The 25,003-nt window shown below is 40.7% G+C and overlaps 1 protein-coding gene across 1 annotated transcript in view; it reads right to left on the bottom strand.

Annotated features, from left to right (window-relative positions):
- Nucleotides 1-23,837, bottom strand: part of kcnh5b (potassium voltage-gated channel, subfamily H (eag-related), member 5b) — a 146,330-nt gene extending 122,493 nt beyond the window's left edge. The window contains exons 1-4 of the mRNA XM_086183672.1: nt 23,608-23,837; nt 17,267-17,390; nt 13,351-13,457; nt 10,845-10,973 (exon numbers count right to left, since the gene is read on the bottom strand). Coding sequence (XP_086039798.1) covers nt 10,845-10,973; nt 13,351-13,457; nt 17,267-17,390; nt 23,608-23,680 — 433 coding nt within the window. The 5' untranslated portion in view covers nt 23,681-23,837. The remainder of the gene's footprint in view (nt 1-10,844; nt 10,974-13,350; nt 13,458-17,266; nt 17,391-23,607) is intronic.
- Nucleotides 23,838-25,003: the final 1,166 nt, after the last annotated feature.

Here is a 25,003-nt window from a genome sequence, read left to right as displayed (position 1 = left end):
GACTGAGGAACAGCTGAGGCCCCAGTTTGTGGGATGTGGTGAAGTTCTCAGTAATGAATCCATGAAACCAGTGCCTCAGATGGCACCTTTTAAACAAACACCCCAGGGCTGAAAGACAAAGCACGACACGACACTCTGAAGCAGTCCAGGTCCACAGTTCAAATATGTGCAACACCAGCAATTCAATAGCAGGAAATCTGGCAGAAGGAAAATATCCTGGCAGTGATCAGCCTGAAATAAACCTCGAAGCAATCACGATGAAGCCGTAGCTCCCAGAAGAACCAAAACACTCCCAACTCCTGTCCCTTCTTTGTCGCTGGTCACTTCCATAGAATAACCAAAGCTAATGCTTTCCGCTGACTGATGGTAAGAAACATTTCTGGCACCCGTCTCTGTCACATAGTAACCATATGTAACCATATGCTAATATGTGTTTTTTAACTTGTGTCTTTAATGTTGCCAACAATTCATAAATGAGCTCCCTGAAAAAAATGGAAAAAAGGAACGCTGGCAAACTATAAAGACAACTTGATGAAAGCCTTGTTTTAGGTACCAAGAAATACATTTCAGCAGAATCCTTTTCCTTTTATAATAACCCCCCAAAATCTTTAATGTGTTTGATAGGATATGTAGGCAACTAGCCAATACTAGCTGGCTTGCTCATATTGCTAAAATTTCACGTTTACGAAACCCTACATTTTTGGAGGATGCCTTTACTTGAACCTCACCACAACCATTCATCCATCCATTTTCTTCCGCTTATCCTGTTAGGGGTCATGGGGGGGCTGGAGCCTATCCCAGCATCTTTTGGGTGTGAGGCAGGGTTCACCCTGGACAGGTCACCAGTCCATCACAGGGCCAACACACATAGACAGACAACCATTCACACTCACAGTCACACCTACGGTCAATTGAGAGTATCAATCAGCCTAGTCTCCATTTGCATATCTTTGACCTGTGGGAGGAAGCTGGAGTACCAGAGAGAACCCACACAGACACAGGGAGAACATGGAGACTCCACACAGACAGATCCTGTGACAGAGCCGGGACTCGATCCCGGAACCTTCTTGCTGTGAGGCAACAGTGCTGACCACTGCACCACCGTGCCGCTCACATCACCACATGAACTATCTCAATCACATTCACTATGTTGCTAACATTAGGCAGGTAGCTGACGCTGCTTAGCATGCTTACATAACAACCTGTAAATGTTTATGTTAGACTGTTCCAAACCATCATTTGTAGATGTTGCCTTCACTGGAAAACAGCAACAATTCCTTTAAAATAGTTCTAAGTATCAACCCATAATGTAAGCTAACTCTTCAAAATTCAGTAAGAAATAAAAGCTCTGCACAAGAAACTATGCCAATCATTGCGTATTTTTTCACATTTTCCAATAATTTTATATTACAAGGTTTACTCTATAAAAATTGTGCTACTTTTTCCTCATAGTTAAGGCTTGTTTACTTCCCAAAGACTATGCTAAATGGACTTCTACTGTGACTAGTGGAGCTTTCCACAGTGGCTTTACTGCTTTTTGCAAGCGTATTAGGTGCTCCTTTTATTCTGACTGTACGGCCGTTGCATAATTCACTGTACCAGGGTCCATTTATTATAGAGTAGAGCTGGTGTGTTACAGAATAACAGAGAACAATTGGCATGGAAAGTGTGCTTTTTCAGACTCAGCACCACTTTCATCTCGAGGTACAATGGAGGAACTTGTTCAGTGCTACTCGTATAAATACATAGTGACAGTTTACAGCCTCTACTGTACACACAAACACGTGAGGACAAAGGGACCACACATGGAGGGACCAGGAAAAATGTAGGACAAGTAAATAAGATGTCTTTTTATGGCTAACGGCGATGATTTCTGGGGGTATGAGATGTTAAACTAGAGCAAAATAGAAATGGAAATAGAAAAAGAAAAAGTTCAAGGCCTAAGCTAAGAAATAAAATAAAAACAGGGTAGTAGAACCAGAGGGAATTCTGACGACAATGATATTTGATTTTTAATGAGCAGATAGACGGACAGATAAAAGTTAAAGAGCAAAATTGTTCCTTTTTGATGATTTATTTAAAATGTATCATTGCTGTGGTGTTCATGGTTTCTGTTCAAGCCCTTACAGATGTTAATTTGAATTTACTCCACATGTGCACTACGTAGGATGGCCTATAAAAGGCTAATTTACATGTCTGTTGCTATGCGATAATTCTGTCATCTTCGTTAAACACAACTGTGGGCTCTAAGGCTTATTTCACACAGTTTGGTTTTGTTTCCATCGTCATTCATAGCTGATCATCATTCATCATGCACAATGGATAAATCCCAACATCAAATTCCAGATATTTCTCTGTGTCTTCTGCTGAAGCCACATTTAAAATAAACTTTGTTTTGCCCTGCAGGTTCTTTAAGTGCTCATGATACAATGAGTCACGAAGCAACATTTGTTTACAGCTGTTGTGATGTTTCTAAAAACTTAATGGGCTGGAACTAAAATCTAACTTGGGGTCTTTTTCGAAGCTCGGACACAGGGGACTTGAATAAAGATGTGAACATCCGCTAAACAAAACCAGGAGGTTTTCATCTTAATACTTCATTTGTAGTCTGTGAGTGAAGTCCGATACTTACGCAAAACTGAGGTTTACTGTATGGATACTGAGCTTGGGCGATTAAATCCACCACTTTGCACTCAAATCCCTACCTATTCATGGAGAAATAGCGATTTCATTTGTTTCCACCTAAAATTTATTTTCCCAAAGATTCCAAAAATAACTTCTAAAACAAAAAACTTTTGCATTCAAATTAGGGCTGAAGCTATCACCTATCGATTCTTTTAGCAATCAAGTGATCTATCGATTATTCTGGTGATTAATCAAGTAATTGGATATGAAGCATGGCGCATTCTGCGATTTTTTTTTTTGGATGATGTTACATGTGCTTTATGTAAGAGCAATGGTCCTATATAAAAGAGAAACTAAGACAGGTCTCTTCAATGGACAAGTATGAAATGCTATTGTAAAAGTACTGAGTGAAGTAACTTTACTTTGACTGTACTTTTACTTTTACTGCTTTTACTTTACTTTTAATTGAAGTAAAAACAAGGTCCTGCAGGGGATTGGTTCACCAACGTGCCACCTTTTTCTCCTCTTATGAGTTTGCGTGTCTGTATTTCGTAATCAAAATACACCCAAAAAATTTTGATTTTCCAAAAAGGGGGAGCAATTACATGCAAGATTTATAATTGTAATTAGGTATTTTTACATTGTGTATTAATGCTTTTACTTAAGTAAAGGATCTGCGTAGGTTTTCCATCTCAACAGTGATCAGTGTTTCAGTGACTCTGTGGCTCAGTAAATAGTGTTTTATTTATGGTGACCTGCCACATTAAAACACCACAGCATGATTTTCGATTTCTAGAGATGCGCACCTTTAGGAAACTCTTTATCTGCTCAACTGTCGCAAGATTTGTGTCGGTTGTTTCTACTAAAATAATCAAACTCACACAATCTTTCACGGGTCTGGGGCTCCCTCATAGACACGACCCTCTCTGTCTTTCTGTCAAACTAATGACAGCAGCCTGTGTGTGAACAGCAGGATGTTCCACTCTGCAGTGTTTCACACACTCAGACTCGATTTGTGCGGACACTAAGGTTTTAGCATTTTTATTTTTTTAATCAGTCGGAGACAACGACAGCATCCATGATTGGTTAGTGATCAGTCTGCCCTCCTCTCCTCCCTCACCTGTTCTCTCTGCTCCGAGAAGGTCTGACAGTTTCTGACAGAGAGACTCAGACTCTCCTGTCTAATGTAAAGGCCTCCGTTTCTACTTGTTTCATATTATAAGCACATCTGGTTGGTGTCAATGTCATTCACCTTCACGTGAGTTTAGACTGTTTTAATAAACTCCATCATTAACAACAAGTGTCCTCCACACGCAGCTTTCTGCTGTGGAAACTGACTCACAGGTGAATTTATGCATGGAAAACATAACACGATCTGGGTTTTGGGGTGACTTTATAAATCATCCTGCTGATGGAGAAAGTCACCAGATCAGACACAGACATGGTGAGAGGGACTCACTGACCTCCTCTGTGTGTGTACTGCATGAGCGTGAATGTAGGAACTGTGTTGACGCAGAGTGGAGAGACGCTGCAACCGTGAGAAAATAAATTATATCAAAACTTAAACTGAAGCTCATCAATATTCTGGTCTTAAGTAATTCAGCCAATTAATACCAAATTTCAGTGCCCACCCGCTGGTGCAAAACAAAGAACAGTTAAGATTTAAACCAGGCCTCAAGGCTAAAAATGTTTTGCCTTAAGCAATTTTAGAGATCAAATTTCTCAAGTTACTCAAGGAATCATTTCAGCCCTAATTGAAATTCTTCCTCAGGGTCCAGTTTCTAAATAATGTAACCACCACTTAAACTGCTTTGAGTGCTCTGGATTTGTGATACAGATCTCAAGTGCAAGGATAAATATGTAGCTGTAACAATTAATCTATTTTTTAATAATTGATTCATCGTTTCAGTCATTTTTAAAGCAAAATGCCAAAAATTCATGTCCTACTATTAAATACAAAGATTTCAGCTAATATTTTTGTCATATTATGTAAAAATCCTTGGATTTTCAGGACTGCCATGCGGAAAACACACCAAGAATATTAGGAAGCAGCTGAGATGTTCTTTCAGGTGACATCCATGAATGAATGCCCCACTTGCACCCAAGTCATGGGCTAATCACTCCTGGGTGGGTTACCTGGGTGAGTGTCTCATGATTTAAGACCTGAAACCCTTTTACCACAGGTTCATCACTGAAGACATGTATGAGTTGCACTAAATGAAGGTATGAAGATAACCAGTACAGTAAGGTTTATCACCCAAGACTGTATCTCCTGTGAGGGTGCACCTAAGCAAGCTATGAAGAACCCTTCTGAAACATACAACCACAGTCGCCTGAGAGAGGGGCCACATAAACATTCCAAACGGACTGAACTGTTGGCAACAGCAGAAACAAAGGGACAATCACGATGGGTACAACATGTATCTGTGGCACAGTGTGCAGAAAAAGTCTGAAGATCCACCAGAGAAAGGCAATTGTTTGAGATGAGAACAAGTGCAGTGATGTGCACGAACAGTAGCCAGTACTACAGGTACTCTGGAAGTCTACAGAACCCGGTGAAATGGAGGAGGAGCCAGGCCCTGAATCACCTCAAATTACCCTCCGCCTCCAAGCACCACAACTTCCCTGACAGAGCAGGAAGTCTGTAAAGCAAAGGGTGAAGTCGCCTGCCACAAACTAGTAGTGTTTCCATTTTGATGAGGATGCAGATAAGATCATGGAAATCACATCAACAGGTGAAGGGCATATAAAAGGGTGCTCAGTGCTTAAAGAGCAAGTTCCATCACTCAACCAAGCGGAGTCCCCTGAAAGGTTTACAAGCAGTACTGAAAGAGGAACCGAGCAGTTTGGGATCATCTTTCTGCTCAGAGTTGAAGGAAGGATTTTCTTTCTTTTAGACTTGAGCCCAACAACTGACTGACTTCCTCTAGAAGGAAGAAGACACTGATACTTCTGTTCAGAAATGGGAGTCCCATCAGTATGCAGGTGCCTTGAGCACACAAGGTTGGTGACTGCTGGCTTAAGTTAATTTCCCATTTATTTTCTCCAGAAAGCAGATGTATCAGGACCAAATAATACTGCACAAAAGATAGCTGGAAAACAGAGAAAAGCAAAAGGTACAAAGTTGGCGACATAATTGTCATAACAGGTAAGGAACTACTCACTCTGAGAGGCATTGGAAACTATTTTTCCTAACATTGTAACGTTTTGTGGCCACCTGACGATTTTTTGTTGTTGCTAGCTGACTTGTAACTGCTGTTAATAAACACGTCATATAATACAAGATGTTTCTCATCTATATAATCAGAAAATGAGGTGGCACGGTGGTGCAGTGGTTAGCACTGTCGCCTCAAAGCAAGAAGGTTCCGGGTTTGAGTCCTGGCTCGGGCACAGGATCTTTTTGTATGGAGTCTGCATGTTCTCCCTGTGTCTGCGTGGGTTTTCTCCTGGTACTCCTGCTTCCTCCCACAGTCCAGACATCAAGAGGGGACGAGACTGATTGATACTCTAAATTGACCGTACGTGTGACTGTGAGTGTGAATGGTTGTCTGTCTATGTGTTGGCCTTGCGATGGACTGGCGACCTGTCCAGGGTGAACCCCTCCTCTCACCTGTAGCCACTGGGATAGGTTCCAGCCCCCCCCCCCCCCCCCCCCGTAACCCTTAACAGGAATAAGCAGAAGAAAATGGATGGGTAATCAGAAAATGACATCATGATATACTTTAAGACTGATAGTGAAGTGGAGCTTGTCAAAATTTGTTTTTAGTTATTTCCATCTTTTTCTCTTTTACTTTTTGATTCATGTAACTAGATATTAGTCTATTAATATGAGGATGGACTATCAGACCAGGATCTCTCCCCCATGCATCTGATTCTGACACGTTGTAGCGTGCTGTGCCATCGGAGCTGCCAAAGAAGAAGCTGAGAGCAGTTTTTGGTCTGCAGCATGAGTGAACTCAGCTGCCGAAGCCTGAAGCAGTGAATCTCCCTTGGTTTCTTCCACCCCTTTAAGCACCAAGCGGGTTCAATTGCAGAATGCCACTCTGAGACACAGCATAGTAACCCTGTGTCCACACTGGCTGAAAACAAGCTGGGTTGATAGGAATTATTTGGATACGTCCAGGCTAAAGGTCAATCAATCAATCCCCTGATCGAGCTAAGGTGATGTTTAATGTGTCAACAATGAAGAAGCATCTGTGCATGTGACTTTTCATATTTCATTTGAGTCTACAGTAAGTCAGACTCTGAAATTAAATAAATCACAGGCCACATTGGAAACAGCTCAATATCGTATTTATTGTTGACTGAAAACAAACATTTGAAACACGTTCATGTCTGCGTCTTCTCATTTAAAACAGAAGCATATATCACTTTGATATCATAACTATAATTATACAATATTCAAAGCAGGAATTACATTAAATGCCAATAAGTCTTCAAACCCAAATTAGCAACGACCCGCTGGTGTGAGACATTACCTTTTCGTCCATTTAGAAATCAGTCTAAATGAAAAAAATGTTTAAGTTCAATGCAAGTTGAAGGAAAAACCCTACATTCCTTTTGTGTGTGAAAAGGATGGAATACAGTGGTCCCTCGTTAATCGCAGGAGTTACGTTCTAAAAAAAAAACCACAATAGGCCAAATTGGCAAAGTAGTCAGCTTTATTTTTTTTACGATTATTATAGATGTTTTAAGGCTATAAAACCCCTCACTACACACTTTATACACTTTTCTCAGACACGCATTAACATTTTCAAATTTCTCTCTTGTCTAAACACTCTCAAAGTTCAAACTTTGTAGAAAATATCAGAAAAATCCACGTCAGTATCATACAAACCACCTGCCGCGTAAATTCTACCTTCCTTTAGCATGTCCACAACCAAACTTTTTGTGCGATGATTAGCATCTTCCTCTGCCTTTTGGGTGCTACTGTGGGTGCCTTTGACGGTACAGAATGTTTCATCGACATTGTGGGGTTTGTTGGGGATAAACTTGCAAACATACATTACAGCACTTCAGAGCCCCACTGCTAGCGGTCAAAGATTTATGCAAATTTGGCAAACTGAACGCGTTCTGTACTGTACAGGAGACATGGCACAGAGGGGATTGATTGACAACGGTCTACAGCCAATCAGGACACAGAACACAATGTGCTGTAAAAAAAAGGGGGGAAAAAAAAGGAGCATGCAAAATTGCACCAAAAAAAATCTGCAAAACTGTGAGGCTGCGAAAGGTGAACCGCGTTATAGCAAGGGACCATTGTATTCCAATTGTTTAGTGATCATACTGAGGTTCATCTGGGCAAGGACAGTGTAAACACTACTTGTGTTTCCATTAAAATCCATCCATCCATCCATTTTCTTCTGCTTGTTCCTATTAAGGGTTGCGGGGGGCTGGAGCCTATCCCAGCGGCTATGGGAGAGAGGCGGGGTTCACCCTGGACAGGTCGCCAGTCCATCGCAGGGCCAACACATATAGGCAGACAACCATTCACACTCACATTCACACCTACGGTCAATTTAGAGTATCAATCAGTCTCGTCCCCTCTTGATGTCTTTGGATGGTGGGAAGAAGACTGAGTACCAGAGAGAACCCACACAGGCACAGGGAGAACATGCAGACTCACACAGAAAGATCCCGTGTCCGAGCCAGGACTCGAACCCGGAACCTTCTTGCAGTGAGGCCACAGTGCTGACCACTGCACCACCATGCAGCTCCCATTAAAATTTCAAAGCAATTATTAAACAACTATGTACCATGTCAAACAAAAGGAAATGCAAATTAGCTTAGGGAAGTCTTAGGGAATTAACTTCAATTTGAAACATTATAATACTACTAGGAACTATCTGGCAAGAAAACCCCAGCAGAGACAGCTGGCCAGTCATATGACTTAAAGGTTCACTTTGTCAGAATTTAAGGGATTTCTACAGTATCTCCTGTTTTCCAAATGTATTCATTTTTGAAAAAGGTATAAACCACCTCAAGCAGGAGTAAAAAAAAAAAGTGTTAAAGTTTCCACCAGCCTTTTGTAATGCAAGACTTCAAAAAAATTTTGCATGATAATACATGGATGGAAACCCTTGAGCAAGACTGTTAATCCCAACTGCTCCTGTGGAACTGCTGAGAATAAACAGATCAAACTGTGGTTGAACCAAGCAGCGTTCAGCACTCCAAAAAAAAGGGCAAGTCTTCAAACCCTGACCAGGTCAGTCTGAAGTATACAAACTGGAGTAAATACATTTGCAACAGTGTTATCTAGCATTGTTTATCTTGCTTTGAATTATGATTTCAGTCGTACTAACATCCATCCATCCATCCATTTTCTATGTTGCTTATCTGTTAAAGAGTCTTGAGGGAGGGGGCTGGAGCCTTTTCCAGCTGACACTGGGCAAGAGGCAGGGTTCACCCCAGTCTGTCCAGGACCATCAGGGGCAATTACGGGTTCAGTATCTTGCTAAAGGACACTTCAATATGGTAACCAGGGGAAGCGATAATCAAACCAGCGACCCTTTAGTTACTAGGGGGTCACTCTACCTCCTGAGCCATGCTGCCCCTTCATACTAACACAATTGCAAGTTTTTTAAACGTCTATTTTTGGTCACACCGAAACAAAACCAACTTCTTCTGACATCATGTAAACATATTTATAAAGCTTTGGTCATAATTTACATCTGGAAGTTGTTCAATGAAAAGAAAAATGAGGCCTACTTATAACATTAATGCAAAGTGATAAAAACATATATTAATCCTCTGACCCTGAAAAACCTCAACCCCCTTCAAAACTGTATCAGAACAGGAAGGAGCAAAGTGTATAACAAATTGATCTGAACAGAGATCATCTAATTCATTCTTCTCTAGCCTTTGAGAGTGACAGCAGCAGCTAACTCATATTCATGTCAATGCACGAATGGGACAATTTTAGTTCCATCGAAAGCACTAATTTCATGTTCAAACCATGTTTATTCACATGTCCTCCAGCACACTAATGAAAGAACAAATCATACAACACTCAGAGGAGGGAGGGGTGGGGGGCATGAGCGTAGATTACGAATGTATGTAGCACACGTGTTCACGTGTGTTAATTCCAAAAATACCAAAGGGGGGGTCCTTGTCAAAGGGCAAATAAACCCGCTAAGCAGCGCTGCAAACGCCTCCCGAGGCAGGAACCTGACACTGTGCATCAGTCAGGATGCAGAGGACGCCGCCGTTACCCACATCTCCTGTGATTCCTGACAGCATCACAACCTCTTCAAATGCAAGCTGACAGCTGGAGACGTTTCTGCTTTACGAGAAAACAAGACCCGACTCGTTTTTTCCGCAGCTTGGGATCAGAATGCAAAGAAGAAAGGTTTTGTAATAATATAAAATGCTCTGAGACTTCTCCAGGGCAGAGAAAGGACAGAAGAAAATGCACAGCAAGGAAAACTAGGAGAAAAAGAAGAAAAATGTAAAACTGGAAGTATATTAAAGAAGCAAGGTGGGGAGAAGGACGAGGATATAACAGAACATTGTAAAAGATGAAGACGGAAATTAAGGAGAATTGGAGCATTAAAAGGAAAACAAAGAGGAAAAGGGAGACGGAAATTAAGAGACAAAACAAAATATGGAACATAGTGGGGAATAACAGCTGAAGCGAAAATAGGATCCATCCATCCACTGTGTGTGTGTATATATATGTATGTATAGCTTATCCATTAAGGGTCAAGGAACCTTGTGGGAGGGCTGGAACCTATCCCAGCTGACATTGGGCGAGAGGTGGGGTTCAGCCTAGACGGGTCACCAGTCCGTCACAGCATCATCAGGAGCAATTAAGAGTTCAGTATGTTGCTCAAGGACATGTCAACATTGTCATGGAGATGTGTGAGGATCGAACCAGCAACCCTTCGGTTGCTAGATGGCAACTCTACCTGCAAGCCATGCTGCCCCCGGAATAGAGAATGATACTGATCTTTTGTTGTTAAAGCAACATTATGCAATTAGCTCAGCAGCACCACCCTCTACTGGTACCTAGTGGTAAAATACAACACGAAAACTATCTACAGCACCATTCTGACGAAGGGAGTCCTGAGCGTTTCTGCAAATAATCTCAATTAAATATCACCTTTTTAAAACTCTCCAAGAAGACTAGACTACAAATCTTTTTAGTGAATCTTGAAGAAGACAAAGATACAAATAGACCTGTTAGTAGAGACATTTGTAGGAAGCGGGTAAACACTCACCTTTAGTGGTCTCGTCTTCGATGGGCTGCTTAAAGAGTGTAATATCCTTAAACGTGCAGAGGAACAGGACCACTTTGTCATTCTCGTTCCTGATGGGAGCAACTTGCATGTAGAACCAGACAGGACTTCCTATAGAAATGCATAGTTTAGGACCAGCAATACAAAATCTGATTCATTAATTTATTTTAGCTTTCTCCCCACTTCTTTTTAATGGAGTTGAGACATGACCACGGCATAAAGTGCAGAGCATGGAACCACCAAGTGACACATCACCCCATTCTGGTCAAATTCCCATTAAAAAACTGGATAATTACATAAAATAAATCCAAAAGAGTTGAGTCGCGTGGGCTTGACTTCATTTCTACGTAGCCCTCTGAATGTATGGAGGTCAACCAGAATTAAATTCATTCATTCGCGCTCAAAAGTTCGTGATCTCAGATACATTTGCAAAGCTCCCCTCTCTTTTCATTGTAGTCAGATACGTGCCACATGTAGCCCATGGTGAAAAAAACAAACATCTATTTGCAAAACTGAACAGTGTGCCAGCAAAACGCTGACATCAACAGGCCACCACCATCTCTGCAGGAACTCTGTAGTACGTGCTCCTATTTCACAGACTAGGGGTTGAAATCCTATACAGTAATTTACATATTTTAATAGGAACAATACACATTCCTAAACTTTGGTGACAGATGTAAACATGCTGAATTGTAGCATTATTGCTAATTTTCATTTGAAGACTTGATGCAGGTTGCAAGTTATATATATATATATATATATATATATATATATATATATATATAGTATAGTTAGTATATATAGCATAGTAGTATATATAGTAAAGTTTTCAAAGACCCCCACCACCAATTTAGCATCTCTCCCTGAGCTGATGTGGTAGTATTTCTACCCATCAGTAAAGACGAAGGTGTGCTGTGCTTAACTTGAACACTGAGGGCCAGAGTCCATTATCTTGTACAGTCGCCAGTCAAACCCGATGTGGGCGGGAGGCTTGGATGACTTTTACATTTTAAAAGCAGCTTCAGTTCAAGAATGCAAAAGTGTAGGATTTGACTTTCAGAGTTACCCACATGTGGTTTTACCAACCTAGCCTTAGGGTCATCATGTTTTGAGAACTCAATGTTCTTTTTGTACAGAAAACCCCAAAACCTGCTGAGGTTTTTCAGGACTTTATTGCCTCCACACACACTTTTAAGAGAGACAAAGTCTCACACACCTCCTGATCCATCCCATTTATGTCCAGCCTCTATAGGAGTCCCACTCTGATTTGTCAGCAAATTTGTGCCATTTCAAAATTGATCTTTCATTTTTTACTGTTCCTCCCTCCCCGCCTTGTGTTCCTACACCTTGCATTTTGCTCTCTTCTGCGATCACTCTTTGGAGACAAGAACATTTGGGACTATTTCTGTCAGCACATTTTATCAGAGATTTATATTTCACATTTGGACAGGGGTATAGTTTTATTCCTAAATGGGAAAAAATGGGCTTGGAACTTCTTTGGTGCTGATTTAATTGGTTAAACACCACTTCATTAGAAGAATTGCTTGCTTAAGTTGATAATCTACTCAAGAGGTTCAAATTCCAAGTGTGAATGAAGAAAATTATGTATAAACAATTGGCATACAGTGATTCAGATTGTGAGTTTTGGTAGCCATTACAGTTGCCTGCTTTGTTGTTCTAGAATAGTTTTCCCAATGTTTTCTCACATCAACAAATTCATCCCGAATATATTTATCAGATTAATCAGTGACTTTTATAAAGAAATTGCACTACAAAAGAAAAAACAAAATTACATTAGAAAGATAAGACATGGAGACAGCATACCCCTGTCAAAAGTCATCAATACACCTCTCTAAAATATTGTCTTTTCCTGCACTCATGGAACAAGTTGTGCATGATATTCTCAATAAAATCTATTAAATTATGTTATATTTCATTGTAAGAATCAGACAAAAAGCCAGAGCAAATTGTCTGGCTGGGCGTAGTGACATGACGCAGCACCTCAAAACACGGGCTGATAAAAGCAACTGTTTACTGATGACTGTTGATGAAAAGCAACAGCTGCTATTCATTACTTTGAATCACTTTGTCTTCTGAAGGAGCTTTGCTAACGCTTCACACCATTCATTGTGCTAAGCTAACTAAGCTGGTCTCTGGTCTCAGCTCCCTAAAGCTCAGAGGCGTGAAGGGGATCCATCTTCATGTCTGGATCTGGGAATGATGGAAAATAAGAGCATTTCCCCAAAAGATGGCATGATCCTTTAAATGAATAGTTCCTCAGAACCCCATGAATGGGAGTTATTTTTATTTGAGCAGTTGAACTGTTTTTTTGTTTGTTTGTTTGTTTGTTATCAAAATGGGCAAATAGTTTGTGAATTTGAGCTAACTAATTGCTACTTGCAGCTTTATTCATTTATTATTTTATGACATTCGGAGGACAATATAGACCTGTCCACTTCTCGATGCAAGACATGAAACAAACACTCACTGTTCTTTCTGTAGAGGAGGATTTCGAAGCAGTTGGACTCATAGTTGTCAAACGTCTGTCGGACCTTGTCGATGGTCTTCTTGTCCGTCAGCTCTCCGTACATAAAACTGTACAGAAGATGGAGGTATGGGAACATGATCAGTACTGACCTGACCTTTGACCTTTGCTCCAGTCAGACTATCAAACTAAAAAACTAAACTAAAGTACAACAGGCAAAGTAGACAAATTCTCCAACTAGGTACCATAAACTCCAAGCCACAGGGAGGCACACACGTGGACAAACAGACGAGCAAGGACATACCAAGGAACTGAGCTTCAATACAGATTCTGCACAACAAGAAACAGGTGGGAACAAAAGGGCAGGGAAAAGGCTGATTGGGTAGAGCCGGGTATGCACTGTGCGATTTTGGGCCATCTCAGACATAAATGATTAAATGTGGCAAAATCTCTGGTCATAGCTCCAAAACAGTGGTCCTACATCGCACTGTGAGAGATTCAAAGACATATCATAGTCTTCCGCCCCAAGATGACCTGGAACAGAAGACTGAAATCTAGGAAAAACATCTCACTGTGTGATCACTGTGTGACAGCATGTCCACTAACAAACCAATGGGAATGCAGCATAAGAAGCGTTTCGTCTGCATAAAGCGATAACTTTTTAAGAATAGTGAATTTCTGAACTCTTTAAGCGAGGGCTTCTAAAGCAGGAGGTTTAGATCACAGCCTCATCTTGTCCTGAGTTGCAGCATGAAGTTGGGAGAAAGTGTGTGGTTCATGACTATTTCAGCACAAGGGTTACTGCACAATAATCTTGTCCATGAAATAATCCCATCCCCAATTTCAAATTCTGAATGTATCACAAATAGCCAGGATGGTGTCACATGTGGTTTGTTAGTCCTTCTGATCCAACGGACACCAGAGTTGTTTGAGTCACAGCAAATGTGAGTGCAGGATCTTTTGTCACACATAAACTGCTTGATTTTCCACTCTCATCTCAGAGTGTTTCATTTCAATAATTTGTTAGTGAGCCAAAGATGTGAAAAGACTATCAGATACTGCACTCAGAAAAAAAACTAGAAAGAACTCAGAGCACACACAAGGCGAACTCAGCCAAACATAAAGTTAAAAAAATTCCATTTTTTGCTGACTTATCTGTCCAAACAGTTATTGGATTCTTCCTAAGCCCATGCAGCATGCACACACACCCTTCTTTTTAGTTTGGTGAAAAATCAGACTCCTTTAATTTAGCAGAACACCCTCTGACAAACAGCACCAAAAATATAACCTTGTTTGAAGGATCATACTTCCCATCATTGAGTGGACTCTCTTGTTATGAAGCCTTATGTTTGGCAACTTCCTTTCACCATCTTGGCTTTATATACAGTATCCAGGGGTAAACATTCTTAGCCATGGTCCCCTTTTTCCAGCATTTACTTATTTTAAGCATGTCAGAGGGCAATGAATATACTGGGAAGAAAATGCCTGAAAGTATGCAAGAAAGTACATGAAAATTTGAAAAAATGTGAGTTCAAATGAAGATCTGAGGCAAAATAAAATAAAAACTATCTGAATAATAAGGAATCACTGAGAAAAAAAGTAAAAGGTCACAGGAAAATGACCAAGAAATTAGCAAAAGACATCAACAGAAAATTAGGAACAATACATCTTTGAAAAAAAAAAAATTTAATCAGTTTAAGGTTAAATCAGAGATGCTTTGTTAGCTGTTTTACTGAAGAAGGACCCTTGGGAGCACCCAGCCCCCACTCTGGAAACCGTTTGGTGACTATGGTTGGTGTGGTGAATCAGCCGACTGTGAGGTGATGCAAGCTGACAGCATAAAACTTCCTCAAAATTTAACACAGCTCGGTTGAAGACTGAGCGAAGCAGACTACGGCCGCCTAAACTCATGTCACACTTGACTGCCTATGACCCTCTGTAATCCCTGTGGGATTATGAGAAAGAAGTCACTGCCCTCAATAAAAATATCAACAATGATTCCCAAAAAGAGGCACTGGGACCATATCAAGCATCTTCCTTCACTTTGGCCTGCAGCTTTAAACTCTTTGTCTCTCCCATAGTCACGTCTGAGGGGACCACCAGCCTCATCTCAGACAACAGATGCAGGGAGAGATGGATACATTACAGAGGCCCTCCTCCCACTCAGCTCAGTGTCTGGAGGTGCCCCTTTTAGCCATCAGGCGAGTCAAGGGCGGCAACCCCGCTCATATCTGAGAGGAGTCACATTTTAAATGTCTTGAATGACAAGCGAGTGAAACGTTGTCCTCAAGCTGGACCTGGTACAATTCCCCCGGCAGCTCGAAATTGGATTCATATCAGAGCAGTGGGGCATCTCCTCCCCTGCCCGTCTATCAGAAAGAGGAAATTTTTTTTTTTTTAATTCTTGCATGATACCAGAGCAGCTATCAAGCAGTTTCAAAGCTAATATCATCATGTAAACATGACCACGCAGTTTAATGATCACTATGACAGAAGCGCAGAGCTTCAAAATAAACCTTCACATTTCAATCTAGTTTCCCTCTCTTAGTGCCTCAATAATGCATGAAACTGAAATTCAATTATTTAGTGACGTTTGCAGGATAAATGGGACACTTTCACAACGACGTGGTTTTAGTTTTAAAAACAACTACTCGCGTGGTTTTGAAGGCACTGATGAAGAATTTTATTAGTTTTTATGAGTTTCACATTATCTAAAGAAGTTGAGCCGTAAAACACAGCAGTCAAATAAAGCATATGCTGATTATGCATTCAGCTGCAACTATATGTTAATCTTGAATGAATATTATTACATGTTTAGTTTCACCGTGAGAGAAATAACAATAAAGCAAGACTCAAGAGTTGTTTTTGTTCTGTTAGCACACTGGAAACTTAACTGGAACTTTATAATAACGTCTGGTGCACTCAAGAGGATGTTCAAATCTTTGTAGACTTTTTTAAAAAAAACAGATAAAACACGTTTAAAAGTTTTAATAGTGAGAACCCACAAACTGCATGATTCAGTGAAGATAAAGGATCACATACTCTACTACTTTTACCGCCATCCATCCATCCATTTTCTATACCACTTATCCATTAAGGGTTGCGGGGGCGGGAGGGGGCTGGAGCCAATCAGACATCGGGTGAAAGGCGGGGTACACCCTTAAAGGGTCTCCAGTCCATTGCAGGAGCTTTTACACTGTCTGAACTAGTATGTCATTATACAAGGAGGCCTAACTGAGGATGAGAATCGTTTCCATGGTGCTAGAACTTTATTTTACCCAATTAGGCCACCACTGAGTAATGATGATCAGAGGCTGCGTGGTCTTTTTTTTTGGGGGGGGGGGGGATTTCACCCATTTCTATGAATCTAGATGGGTGATGATGAGGACTCATCGAATTCATATAAACTCTCAGACAGGGCCAGTGCAAGTAAGCTTGCTACAAAGTTTCCAACTGTCAGCTATTAACCTGTTGAAATATAAATCCTGAATGTCCTCTAAAGCGGGGCTAGCATGATTTACATATTCAACAATAGCTGTTATAAAAGTAATAACTCTAACCGCGGCGGCACAGTGGTGCAGTGGTCAGCACTGTCGCCTCACAGCAAGAAGGTTCTGGGTTCGAGTCTCTGTCACAGGGTCTTTCTGTGTGGAGTCTCCATGTTCTCCCTGTTCCTGCATGGGTTCTCTCCTCTACTCCAGCTTCCTCCCACAGTCCAAAGACATCAAGAGGGGACGAGGCTGATTGATACTCTAAATTGACTGTAGGTGTGGCTGTGAGTGTGAATGGTTGTCTGTCTCTATGTGTTGGCCCTGTGATGGACTGGGGACCTGTCCAGGGTGAACCCCGCCTCTCACTGGATGGAACTCTAACTGCAAGAACACATCTGGCACAATAAAATGTTCTTGTGATTTCCTACCTGCATGTGCTGCTCTTCTGCATGACTTCGGCCCTGTGGAAACCAGACAGCTTGCAAAATCCGTCATTGCTGTAAACTACAGGCCATTCAACGATCTGGGCGTTTCCCAGGAGGAAGCTGGTCTCTGCCAGAAGAAGAGGACAGAGTTCAGGTCAGAACCACATTACACATGACTCATAGAGTTGCTGAAATATTGTCACTTGCTTGTCCTGGTTATGAACAGCGGCCAACCAAGTCTTGTGTTTTATTAAAAAAAAACAGAAACAAAAAAAAATGTGACTCACGCAAGTCAAACACAAAACACACGGAGCTAAAATAGTCACATTTTATTCCCAGCAAGTTGACTTTTAATTTGAAGAAAGCAGTTTAACATTAGACATGAACAGTAGTTTTGTGTTCTGATGTCATAATCTTTATTTTTGGCTGCTAATTGGGACCGATAGTTTCAGTCTGAACATCACACCTCTCCTCTGACCCGCCTACTCTTGCTTTTTCACTAAACATATGCGACATCTGATCAAACAACATGTCTTGTCACCTGAATTGGAGGACGTTTGGCAGCAAGCATTTATCATCCTATCCTGTCTTTTTCTAGTGAGGATGTGCACATAAACAGATGGACAGTGACAAATATTGTCTCAGACAGTTTCATGAAAATAAAAACTGATTTGTTTCCAATGCTTGACGAGCTCACTGAAATCCTGGAAGGGAGAAACCTGAGCTGTCAGATTGACGATCTGAGTCCCAGTGGATATTTGTGGCAAATTTGAAGAAAGGTGTTTATCTAGCAGTGTTCCAGAGATATCGCATTCACAAGAATGAGATGGACAGACAACCCAAAAACATTATTCCTCCAGCTGTCAAAAACGTGGTGCCATAAATATGTTGAATAAACTGACCACATACTGGGAATCTAAAAACAAGCGTTGGCAGTATGTCTCCTAGCAGCATCACCCAACTTACCTCATGAAAAATATACCCAAAAACTGCTTTGCCCATTAAGAAACACTGATTAATGGCACAAAGTGCATGTGTTCTGTTGGTTGACGATTGGTTGGAACAGGCTGCAGCGGCAAACCAATCCAGTAGAATCTCCAGCTTATCGCTGACTCCCCTTCAGAACAATGACTTGAGTGATTTTTCAGCACAAAAATGAACCATAGTTACTTAAATTTATCACCCTCTTGTTTCAAGCTTCATCCCTGCCAAATGAAGTCTCCTGTGTGCCCTTTGAATTAAAGAGCTGGCTGAGATTTAGTGCGGTGCAGGAAGACTGGAATCATCTCGACCTTTCCTGCTCTCCTCTTGAATCATGACCAGTCACTTGGCTGAACCTAGGTTTGACTAACGTGGCTACCAGAGAGGCAAGCAGGCATCAGTCCTAAGTACAGATCATCGTCAAACTGAAACTCTTTGGTCAAACCCACTGATTGAATTATTTTAAGCTCTGATTCAATTGCCTGGATGTTTCACGACTGGCAACATGAGATCATTTAAATTTGGATCTTGTTTAGAGAAGAATAGAAGACCCAGAGGAGGAATTCATGCAGATGTAAGACAAAGTTACAGCACTGCAGGTTTCTCTTCTAGCTAGCTATCTAGCTACGATCAGAGAATAATGACCCTGACTGCAGCCAGAGACCAAGGTCGCACATGCAAACTTAATTGAGAAACCAAATCTTTTATTTCATAGATGCGCAGAACTAAAAAGCTCTTATCCTGATGTTGCAAATGCATTAGAACTGGTTGATAGACAGCAGTTACGGATCACGTGTGCTTCAAAACTGTGATTAAGATCTTTCATATCAATCAAATACCCAACTTGAGTACTGCGTGCATCACTTCAGTTTTGACCATTTGACTCTGAGGATGCTATCTTAAGCCCGGCACAAGGCAGCATGCAGCACAGGTGTCACTGCTAGTTTTATTTTCTCACCCTGCTCCCACTTTGTTTAACTAGCAAGTGCACCTGCGCTCACCCCATGGGTGTGTTCAAGCCAAAGAGATGTGGTCACACTATTTTTTGGGGGGCTTATCAGCTGATCAGATTTGTACATGTTTAATAAAAATTAAATAAATATTCATATCTGTATTAAAATTTGCAACTGTAGTTGGATGTGTGATTGTGTAGAGATCCCTAAATGTGTTCACAAATCTCTAAATGCATACATATATCTGTGACAAGTAGACGTATCTGTACCTGTCTCCATGGCTGTAATGTGTCCACTACGTCTACTATCTACATGGTGTTGATGTGTTTTCCCGTGCTTGGGAGTGGTTTGTGTTCCAGTAGCTCTGATTAAGTTTCTCAGGCTTCATATACGAAAGTACATCAGTACATCATCTCAATCAGGTAAAATCTGTCTCTTAAAAAAAAAAAAAGTCACCATCTGGGTTCGCATAAGTGTAGTGGTATAAAAAGTACAATTCTTCCTTTGAAATGTAGTTTAGTCGAAGTACAAAATCCCCTAAAATATAAATACTCCACATAAGCAAAGATACTTCAGCTTCATTTAGTTACTTTCCACCACTGTACACACATTTTCAAGTAAAGTTACTTCAACAGCCTCACACAGATGATGACAGAGGTTGGGTCCAGGAAGTTTTGGTCACTTCATTAACATCATCTTCATTAACTTTCTCAGGAAAACTGCATAAAGATGTTATGGAAAAATACTTATAGTGGGCTCAATGCTCATGGAAATATTACATCCTTTATTACTTAAAAAAAAAAGATGCACAATCACCACTAGTGGAAGGTAAAAGTCCAAAAAACACATATTTATTTTTATATATTTTATCGCATTATACAAAATTTGAAAAACAACAGAATTTACTGTACATACTGAGCAAATGCACTTGAATGCTGGTGTAAACTGAGTCATTCCTGACTTCCAAGTTGTAAAGAGAGGCACAAAAGTTGTTTGCTTTATGCATAGAACTGATATTTGATGTGTTTTCAAAAGAGACGTGTAGAATGATGTGATATTGATGACATATCAGCATTTAAAGCTTGTTTATTTGTCCAGACATAAGAAGTGATCTTGACAAATTAGTGGAGGAAATTTTCATTTGGCTTCGGATTGCAACAAATGGTGTAATTTTACAGATTGTCCTTGTCTTTCAGTCCTTCTGGTGGGTTTAGACAGTTCATAAACCTCACTCATAGGCAGAAATACATAAAATGACCTCGAAGGGACTCAGCAAGTGAAGATGTCTGCCAAGGTCCATAATATTTCCTGAGAAATTAATGAAAATGTTTGGGCTGGTCCCAGAATTTAATGGCTTGTTCTTCGCCCCTCCCCATCCTTGCCCTGGTGGTTTTTATGCAATCCTGCTGACTGACCACACAGATGCAGATGAAATAGCTTCTCAAGGAGGAAATAACACAAAATTGACTTTGTTTCACTCTTAATAAGGGTTGCTGTTGTCTTTTTTTATTCATTGAGTATTATATTCTTGCTCTGTCAGTGTCACTGCACTCCTGAGCCAGACAAGATTACCAACCCAGCCTATTCTCTTTCAAAATGACTCATCTCCAGACCTCAGACCCTCAGGGGCCCCTCATTCATAGGATTTACGATAAATTGATATTACTGGTTTGGGAATATTCATTAAATGTATGAGTATACACCACATATTGCCAATCCTGTTTGTCTACATGTGTCAAAATTTAATGATGCATGCTCCTAAATAAACTACTGTTTAAACAGGGTTCAACAGGGTCCAGGGCTCTCTTAATGATTTATTACATCAAGCCTCGGACACTTAAATGATGCCAGCTTTTACTCGCTGCCATAACCCTAAACCACAAAATATTTTGGACTGATGATGAATTAACTTCAATGAGAAGCTTTGAAATTTAATCTAAAAGTTAAAGAGATACTTCACCCAAAAATGTGTACCTTCCCTTTCAACATCTCACTAATAGGTGTCTCCCAAAGATGTTTTTGTTTCCCTCCTGCATCACTTCTTTGTGACTCCAGAATGCAGAAAGAGACAGCCACGTATACTTTGCTTGCAGAGCTAATGATGGCTATCGGCAGCAAAACTGTCCAAAAACCAGAGTTTACAAACTCTTGAGCACATTGTCCGGTGTAGTTCACATCTTCACATCCACAAACACTTGGATTTGTGCAAAAACAAACTGTAAAACTTCCAGTTCATAGCTACCATTACCAAACATGGACAAGCACGAGTAAGTTGGTTCATCTGAGCACAGCGGTGGGTCAGCCCTCCTCACTGAAGCACCAGCAAGGGTCAAGCTAAATATACATGGCTGGCTCTTTCTGCATTCGGGAGTCAAAAAGAAGCAATGCAGAAGAGAAAAATATCTGCGTGAGCGCAAGACATCTTTTCATCAGAGCTTGAAGGAAAAAAAAATACTTTTGGGTAAAGAATCAATTTGACATTTTATCAACCTGATGATGGATCCATTCCGGCAATCACTCCAAATGCCAACCTTCATCATATTCAGAGCCTTTATCCATATAGCTGGATGTTTTATCTGTGTAGTAAAAACCATCTGTATGCAAAAATATACCTAAAATAAAGCCTCAAGTTGAAGCTTTTCCAAGTTCTGGCCAAGAAACCACTGAGATCTGATAATTATCAATACGTAAAAAGTATGCTTTTCTCACTTTCTTTAATTACTCCATCCTCACTCTTGCATGTAAATGTTTCCTCCACCTTGCACCACCCATTTCCAGCGTTTTCACAAATACTGCAGTCTTCACTCCACTGCCACAACCACCCGAAGCACCTCAGAGGGAAAACTGCAGAGTTACACTTTAAATTTCCTTTGCACGGAACTCCTTTTCTTCCAAAACAAAGCAGATTCAGGATTTTAAAGTGTTTTCCACAACAATAAAGTAGAGCTGCAACAACTATTGAGAGAAAAAAAAAACAATCGCTAACTATTTTAATCACAGATTAATTGTGTCTGACTTTTTGCTTTTCAGGCAAAATGTTAAACGTTTGCTACTTCCAGAATCTTACAGCAGATTTGCTCCTTTTTGTCATCAATGTCAGAAAATTAAGAAGCTTCAGATTTTTGGACCTGCAGAAGAATGAATGTCCCTGTGGACTATGGGGAATTATGATTACCATCTTTCTAAATTTCTTGATCGTTTTTGGATCAAACAATTCGTCAATTAACTGTGAAAATACTTGGCAGATGAAAATAAATTTTATTGGTCAAACATTTCCTTCAGTCTTTTGTACCAATAAGCGGCTATAGTGTGTATCAGATTTTGATAATGAAGCAAAAACGAAATAAAATTAAAAGCGCGAAGAGCTGAAACATTTTTAAAACAATTAATAAAAAATTGAGCCATTCCTTCAAGCCCTCTGGTATTAATTAAAAAGCTCACGCAGGTGCGTGTGACCGTTGCAGTGCGCACACACCTGAGGGCCATCAGCGTCCCTTTCATGGATCAAACATCTCCTGGCTTTGCTCAGGATACACACTAACAACACAAATAATCGCCATTTAGTGCTGGAACTTCACCAGAGAGGTCCCCACGGCTAGTCAAGACGTGCCAATCACACACTTCTGGAACCGTCTTCGTGACCTCGTCTGCACCATCCTGCCACACATCCTCAACTTTCATTCCTGCCAATTACTTTCCTGGCAGGATCAAGCACAGAAAACTATCGATCAGCCGGGGAAGCGCAGCTCGGCGCGTATTTGCGGGGCCGGTGCCAAGTCTGGCGCAGTTCATAGCGCAGATGGAGAATAAAATATGAGCTGCAACCTGGTGGAGCAAACACTGAGCCGAGACGAGGCAGCACAATAAGTAAAACTGCTTATTAAGATGATGAATACATGACTGCCTTTCACCCTAAACTGCCACTTTGCTTCCAGAAAGTCTCTTATATAATATATCTACGTCGGTTTATTCTTCAGTTCGTGTGGAGACGCGAGTATAAGGAAAAATAACCACAATAGAACACAACTGAAAAGATTTATTAAAAAAGGGATGGAAGCGTCTTAATGAGTAAAATTAACTTTTAATTTTCATCGAATGACGCGTCAGAAACGATGCTGTTTCGCGGAATGAAGTTAGAAAATAATCCATGCAAAGATTAACGCAGAACTGTAAACTGGGACACCGGACCCAAGCGTCTTCAAGCACAGATGAGCAAAATTTTATTATCCAAAACAGGAAATTCTTTCTTGGAGTGGAAATGGTCCCCTCTCCGACTCAGTTTATTGTGATCCGAAACACTCATGTTAGAAGGTGAACTCCAAAATCACACACACATAAAGTGAGTGAAAATTCTCCACCGGAACCGGACGGTATTCCAGCAGAGTCTGGGTCGGAGCCGCATGGACTCACCACTTGAACGCCGGACGATGTTCTCCAGGAAAGTGTTCTGCGGTGCCACAAGCCCTCTCTTTCCCCCGGGCATCCTGCTACGGGCGGGCGGAGGTGGTGTGGCTCGGGGTCGGCGGCGGGGTGCGTGCTGCTCGGAGCTCGTTTCGGACGCTGGCTCTCAGACGGACCGATGGAGAAGCTCATTGTAGCCGTGCGCTCTGGATGCTCGGGGCGCACTGAGCCACGGCGGCGGCGCTGCATCCCGCAGCCTGCCCGGAGAGCCAGGACGCATGCGTGTCTGCTGCTGTAGGCTCAGTCCTAAAAATAAGGAGTGACGGTAGCTGCTGTATGAAGGGGTGGAGAGTACATTTACTCACAACTGCATCACAGTAGGCTCCACGTAAGTTACTTTAGTGTTGAATTAGTTTGTTTATACCTCCAGTCCTCTACCTGACGGAAAGACACATTGTACATTTTATTCACTTATTTGACAGCTTCAGCTGCTTTTAGGAGGATGTAATGGAATGAATAATATAACAGTCCTGCTACTCATTATTAAAGATGGTTTTCAAGTGTTTTAACTTATGACTTTTCCCAAAAAGTGTGTGGTCAGGGTCCCATTTCAGATGTAGACAAGTTGAAAACAGCTCCATCAAATAGTTTTTTTCCCCCTTTAAACATCTTGTGATTATTTGGTGTTTAATACATTTTCAATGGATACATTAGCTCACCAAAAATTCAAGGTCAAACAAAAAAAGTCTAAATTTGTCTATCAGAGCGTTCCTCTGTCCTCAGAACATCCATATCATCTTACACCCTTCAAATTGATGTGTGTCCTTGAACACAACGCGGGATATAGTTTAAGGCAAACCAGCACTTTTACTTTCTTAGTTTAACTTTGCACGTATTTTTCTTACTTTGAACTTAACTTCATCTGAATAAACTTCACTTAACCTATTTTTGGAGCTTTTTTAATCAAGTATGGGTACTATTTTGGGAAATATGTGGGGTATGTCTGCCTAGAAGCTGCTGTGACACTGGTATTTCCTGTGAAGGGTTAAGAAAAAAGTATCTGTCTTCAATTTACATTGTCTCTATTGCTTGACACTGGTCAAATCTAATGCTCTGGTCTCAGTCATACTCCATCACCTGTAAAACATTGTATTTTTGCAGCTTATTTTTCAACTGCTAACACATTGTTTTCAAAACCATTAAAACACATAAAAAACACAAAGAATCTTTACATCAGTCACTACGTTGAAGCAGAAATTCAGAATCAGAAACACTTTACTGACTCAGTTGGATTAATCCTGTCATTTAAAATGCTAATACCTCCAACCATAGTTAATCATAACAAACCCAATGTTTATATTCTTCTTTTTATTATTATTTTCATCAAGCATCATAACATGATAAT

This window comes from Aulostomus chinensis, chromosome 17, assembly GCF_037954235.1.
Source record: "Aulostomus chinensis isolate RoL2024-O1b breed Wild chromosome 17, RoL_Achi_v1.0, whole genome shotgun sequence".
NCBI lineage: Eukaryota > Metazoa > Chordata > Actinopteri > Syngnathiformes > Aulostomidae > Aulostomus > Aulostomus chinensis.
The sequence above is the reverse complement of the archived record's forward strand: the minus strand, read 5'-3'. Positions and strand labels throughout refer to the sequence as shown.